Source organism: Rhodamnia argentea, chromosome 1 (assembly GCF_020921035.1).
Source record: "Rhodamnia argentea isolate NSW1041297 chromosome 1, ASM2092103v1, whole genome shotgun sequence".
NCBI classification, from domain to species: domain Eukaryota; kingdom Viridiplantae; phylum Streptophyta; class Magnoliopsida; order Myrtales; family Myrtaceae; genus Rhodamnia; species Rhodamnia argentea.
In genome coordinates, this window is record NC_063150.1 from 12,992,166 (window position 1) to 12,998,725 (window position 6,560).

The 6,560-nt window shown below is 43.1% G+C and overlaps 1 protein-coding gene across 1 annotated transcript; it reads right to left on the minus strand.

The window, feature by feature from the left end:
* Nucleotides 1-1,039: 1,039 nt before the first annotated feature.
* LOC115732768 (alpha-galactosidase A-like) lies at nt 1,040-6,280 on the minus strand. The gene is made up of 14 exons (XM_048276983.1): nt 6,187-6,280; nt 4,636-4,811; nt 4,243-4,500; nt 3,830-4,004; nt 3,597-3,658; nt 3,332-3,495; nt 3,151-3,248; nt 2,688-2,746; nt 2,467-2,601; nt 2,136-2,380; nt 1,875-2,034; nt 1,572-1,647; nt 1,429-1,479; nt 1,040-1,344 (listed from the first exon to the last, which is right to left on the minus strand). The coding sequence occupies exons 1-14, from the start codon at nt 6,278-6,280 to the stop codon at nt 1,127-1,129; spliced, it is 1,971 nt and encodes a 656-aa protein (XP_048132940.1). The 3' UTR covers nt 1,040-1,126.
* Nucleotides 6,281-6,560: the final 280 nt, after the last annotated feature.

A 6,560-nucleotide genomic window follows, 5' to 3' on the forward strand; every position in this document is an offset into this window, starting at 1 on the left:
TGGTGATGGAGGTGCAAGGTGGTCGGAGGGGGATGTTGGTGGCCGGTGGTGGCTCACAGTGGCCGGAGGTGGCGCCAGCAGCAGCAAACAGCAGCTGCAGCAACAAAACACAGCAGGAGAAACTGAAACAGGGGAGGAGGTCGGGGTCTGTTTCGGGGCTCCGGCGGCGACGGCACGTCGCGGGGCTGATGGACAAAGTTTGAGGGGGGTTTTAGGGAGTTTTTGGTGGCTGGACTTGGGCAAAAGAGAAGCAAGGAAGCAACTGCAGCACAGGTTCAACGAAAACAAGGCAGTCCGCGAAGCCCTTTTGCAGAGGGCTTTCCGGCGTCTCCGGCGGTACGACGGCGGTCCGATCAGGTCGAGGAGGTTCTAGGGATGTTGTAGTATGGTGTGGTGGTCGTTTTTTGTGGTGGTTGTTGCCGAGAGTGAAGAAACGAAGAGAGCAAGAAGGGCTGGAGCAAGTCGGTGGAAATGGGAGGGGTGTGCACGTGAGAGGGAAAGAGAGAGAATTCTGGAGAGATCACTAAGGGCTGAGCTGGTCTGGTGGGGTCCACTAAAATTAATGTCTTGTCTCTTAGCTCATAAAATCCTAGGGGCATTTTCGTAATTTCACACTTTGGCCGGGGGTATTTTGATAATTTCACACCCTAGGTAATTCGGGCGTCCAGAAACCCGACAGAGGGTTTTTTAATCCGAACTCGAGTCAAATAGCCCGAACAAGGATTAATATGAAATTTTCTAATTCTAAGACGCAATTACTCATTTAATCGGAATTTATTCCAATTCGAGTAACGGTCCCGGAAATTTCCGATTCTTAACATCCAACCTTGGGCATCAAATTAAAATTTTCTAGTCGTTCCATAGACTAGACTTCACTATTTTCATCGCCCAAAATTTAGGGTGTTACAGAATTGAACTAGCGATTAGCAAAAACTGCTTTCTTTAATTTCCCGCATTTTTCCCCCTCCTTGTTCCGCTGCATAATTCACAGATTCAGCAACATTTGTTCTCCGCAACGATGCCAATGAACGGAAGATGGTAAAGAGGAATCAAGTTAGAGAATTCATAATCAAATTTTTTTTTTGTCGGAGTATAATCAAAATTTATTCTTGCCCATTTGTTCAAATTAACGACAGTTGAGGACATATAGGGCACAATCATGTGCTTCCACCCGTATTGATACCGAGTACAGCGTCGGGCGGCTGATCTCAGTGCCGCTCCATATTTCTTTGCCTGTACAAGCGCTGACGGTCCGACCGGGAAGTGCCTTGCCCAGGTCGGAGACTAGCGCGGATATCGTCATGTCGTATGAGTTCAGGTTGAAAAAGGCCAGATATATTTCTCCTGCGTTGATGTTAAAGAACAAAACTGAGACCAAGAAAAGGTATAAAAAATGCTCATACTTGCTCAAGCTAATAAGAATCAAACCCGATCTTCCAGAAGCGATCCAGGAGCGAGCTCCTGCTGCACCAGCATTAGCTGCACAAACAATATCGCCGTGAATAAGACATACAAAACATTAGAACACATTAGATTTCTGGCGTTTGATATCGGGAACCCTTCTTTATTACCTTTGACTTTCTTCATTTTAGCGCATAGTCCAGAGTAGCTGCTGATCAGCGTCCCGTTACTGTGAAACTCCCACATCTGTCAAATTCGAACATTCACCGGCATGTTATCTTCTGCGTGTATCTAAGCCAGACAATGGATTCTAATTTGAAGACCAAAAACTGGTACAGAATGTAGCAAATACCATCATTTACAGACATCGCATTCTAATATCAACAGGTTCCAAAATTGCAACGAGCATGGAATTTCCTAATTGTGTCTAAAGTTTGTCTTTGCGGTAATCTTCAACTAGTAATAACACATACTTGATTAGCATTCAACGTGCAGCGGGAAAATGAGCCTCTTGCAGGCTCACTAGATGTGATTTTGCGTTTTGGAGAAGCATCTAGGCAGAGCTCGATATCTTTGGAAGCTGATAAATGCAGTGATCCCTGATATCGGCTCCCATACATTGTTTCTTCATCTCTGTTACACAGCACAAGCATATATCAATACTTAAGTACTGAACAATTGCAGGAGAGAGAACAGCAAATGAAAGAGATCAGAAGTAGGAGAGCAATTTTTACTGTTCGATTAAAGGATTTCTCTTGGACAGGCAAAAAGGTTCTCCATGTCTGCCCTCCATGTTCCCTTTCCAGCAGATCCGTTCCGAATCTTTGTCCAGCTCTTCGACCAGCCATCTGCTTGCTTTTGGATCTTCGCAAGTAGTCAGACCCAAAACCTCTACCTCGGATTCTTCCACACTTGTCGGGTACATTCTAGACAGCCCGTGTTTTCTACCTCCTGGACCCGCCCCTTGGATATATGGGAACTGTAAATTTATCGGCATAAGTAGCCTAAAAGTGCTTCGAAATGTTCTTTTTTTGTTTTTAACAGATGTTAAGACAGAGTACATGCCTCCACATTGTTTGAGCTGTAGGAATTTATCTCAAGCAGAGTGGGATTGGTGATAAGACCGAAAGTTGTATCATCAATGTTCCTCAAATCTCCACCAAACATGAGGGGGGACTTGGCGATTGACCACAAAGTCACCTACAACTACAATCCGTTAGCATGAAATACGATTTTCTGATTGGCGCAACTAGTGAAGTCACCGAAAATCCTCTTTGAACACATACCTGAGTTCTTTGCTCCTGGATGGTAAGCCTACATGTCCTATGAGGGCCTTCATTTGAACCTAGTTGTTGAGAAAGTTTTCACTTTAGCAATACATCACTCAATCTACTTTTACAGAGGCATTCACAAGGAGTTCACATAAGCAAAGATAATTTGGAAACTGCAAGAGTTACATAAGGAGCCCAGATGGCCACTGCCTACTGATGTGTGCCATTTAATTATGACTTTGAAGTATCAAATTGTCCATCTGCCGCATCACAAGATTAGCATGTCAATTACTTTGTTCTGAAAATCCAAATAGATCTGCTAGCGCCTGTAGTAGTGGGAGGGGTCTCTCGGCTCCTCATGTAACAGTAATCAGACCGATTTTCCGGCAACATTAAATTATTAGTTCAGCCAATCCCTCAGGGGTATGATGGAGCGACAGACCTTCATCTGAGAATGAGACAAGCCCAGTGTTATTACCTGGATCAGTGAGATATCCCAGTGGTAGCATGTCAAGGTCAGGCCACGATGTCCCCAACAAGCCACCGGAGCCAATCATTTTGGCAGCGGCGAAGTCCCTGGTGTACAATAAATTATGAGACTGCTAAATAGGCGGTCTGAATCCATGACTTTTACGCTCTACCGTCACATGTTAAATCACCTTGCAACATCAAAATGTGCCGCAACATCTGCCCATGTATCCCAATCATCCCCAGTAATTCTGTACATGTTGCTCAATCCGCTAACTGCCTTTGCCATATCTGGTGTCACACTAGTTCCAGGAGACAGAGAATACAGGATGGGACGGTCAAGCTCCTTTAGAACCTGTGCAAGGCCACACCAAATAATGGACCAGCTTCAGTTTTCATTTGCAGAAAGTACTGTGTGAGTAGGTGAATAAAAGATAAAGAGTCACCATATCGCACCTCGGAGATGTAGGTGATCTCATTTACATTCAGGTCGTCACCAAATACACAGTCATTTTTAACTGCATCAAGATGATAAACAACTAGTCTTAAAGATAGTGATTTAAGTGATTCAGAATTAGGTTCATCCCCAGTTATTTATCTAGTTATATAATTGTTAGAAACTTATTGAAGCAGTTTGAATTTAAGAGGTGATGGGGCAGTAAATATACACAGAAGTCGTCATCACTCACTGAAATCGACGCCCCACGATGCATATTGCTGATAAAGTGACCTCAAGAAGGCTTTTCCTGCTCCTAAGTCGGTATTTACACTCATGAATCCATGTTGCATCCAAGCACAAGCCTTTTCCTTCAGCCCTATATCTTGTGCTTTCCAAACCCGACCGGACTCTTCGTATGCACGTCCCTAGTAGAGAAACAGAATGGAAGTAGAAAAGCTTATTTTAGACAAATTGAGGGTCACACTAAACGCTTTTCTTAATACTAAGGCAGCAGATCAGTCGTTTAGATCATCTGATGAAAGTGAACATGAATAGCTTTCGTGCAACTAAGGAGGAAACTTCGAGTCAATCTAGACTAAAAGAAGGCTTCATGCAACAAGGAGAAAAATCAGCAGATGAAAGACTAGAGTAAAACAAACAAACCGTGGTGGTATCCAGGATAGGAGAGTTAGCATTGACAGCTTGCGTGCTAATTCCTCTCATGACATGTATACCGAACTTCAGACCCATGCTATGGACTTTGTTTGCGACTTCGGTGAACCCTTTCCCATCCCTAGACGAAGGCCATCGATCTGGGTCGGGGATCATCCTTCCCCATTCGTCAATGACATCGAATCCCAGTGAATCAGCGCTGGCGCCTGGCACTTTTCTTCGGTACCAAAGGTAGTCGACAACTGCATACTGCATATTTTGGAGGGAAGAGATGGAAAAGAAGGATGAAAAAGAAAATGCTTTAGTTTCACTAAGTACCCTTCACTATTCTAGATTAAAAAACCGACAATTCTAGGCGAAAAGTCACAGTAGTATGGATATAACCTCATATCCTTGAGCATGTAGCTTCTGGGAAAGGATCTGGGCATTTTGCAGAAACTCTGCTTCGGAGATGATCCAGGAAAAGGAATCATAAGAATTCCAACCTCTTGGCGGGGTGCTAGCATGCTGTTCAGACGAGACACTGAAAAATAGGAATTTAGTCTTACCACTTGCTTCACCTAATTATAACTGCTGAATTCTTCACATGTTGCTCAAGAAATTTGCCACCCAATGAATTAACATCTGAGCCGCAAAAACATTGCCCTATACTAGACCCATCAAATGAGTGGGCCGGGTCGAAAATTATCCAACCCAAATTGACTCATTTAACTTGTTTTGGTCCATTTCCACGTAATGCAAATCTAATGACCCATTCTCGATCCAATCCATTCCATACACCCTACCCCATTCATGTTGCTAACATACTTCCATATTTAACCCAATCTAAGAAAACTCATGACAAAAAATGTGGGCTCAGTTTAAGCAAGTTGTGAACCCATTTAACACCCATATTCTTTGTGGTTTTTCCATCATAAACCAATTTATGACGCATTTACTGGATATAGCTAACATACATAACAATTCAACCTGTCAAATATAAGTTAAGAAATGAATTTATCACCCATTTTGGCAGATCTACCATATATACAAAATATTCCAACCAACATAAATTAGTGCTTTTACACACAAACTTCTACAATGTTGTCAAAATACATCAAAGCATTAATTTTGCTGGAGATATCCAGGCACATCTTTGTTAGAGCCACCTTTATATTCAAGAAGAATAGCAACAACAGAAAAAAAAATCAGAAATTGTCGCAGAGTAATCTATATAAACCAACTCACAACAAAAAATTTTACAAAAAAGAGGAGCATATTGACTCTTGATAATTCTCTAATTTAGCCCATCGTCTGTTTCACAATTACCCTCACTGGACTCAAATGCAAAATCCGAGATCAATCCAAGCCATCATAAACCAACAGAGACATGGGCAAATCCGTTTCCGAAAGTCGCCCGGATTGTTTCTCCAGAACTTTCACCCTGAACTCACGACGAAAGGCAATGATTCTCGTCACCGTGTATCCAGAACTTCCTTTCTTCTAGTCGTGCATTAAGGAAAAAAAAGAAGAAAAAATATGATTCGAGTTCGCAGCGAACAAACACACGAGGAAGGCGAATGTGATTCGAGCTTCACCTGAGAACGAGTAGGAAGAAGAAGAGGAAGGAGAAGCAAGAGAGGGAAGTGGAGAGGGGTAGCTCCATCGCCGATAGCGATAACTGTTGGTCTTGAGTTGGAACGCAGGAAAGAAGAAAAAGGAGAAGGTGGCAACTTTCTTGGTGTTTCCAATTGCGCATACAGTGAAGAGGACGAGGAGTACGTGGATCCTAGTATTCTTAAATGCTTTCTTGTCCTAAATCATAGATACACACAAAGAGAGAGAGAGAGACACACACACACACACAATTACCCTCACTGGTCTCAAATGCAAAATCCGAGACCAATCCCCGTCATCATAAACCAACAGAGGAACGAATCCGTTTCCGAAAGTCACCCAGATTGTTTCCTCCATCATAAGTCCACCATTGCAGAGTATAAGTCAGCAGAAAGAGCCACCAGAGCTTATTAGGTAAGTCGGTAACTCGCATTACCAGGCGAAGAAAAAAAAAAAAACAGCAATTCTCGTCACCGTATATTCAGAACCGCCTTTCTTCTAGCTGCGCATTAACAAAAAGACAACTTCTAATTCTAGCTCGCAGCGAACAAGCACACGAGGAAGGCGAATGTGATGCGAGCTTCACCTGACAACAAGGAGGAAGAACAAGAAGGAGGAGAAGGAAGTGAGGGGAATGGAGAGGGAGAGCTTCATCGCGCAGAGCGCTGACCGTTAGTTTTTGAACTGAAGCGCAGGACAGAAACGAGAGAATG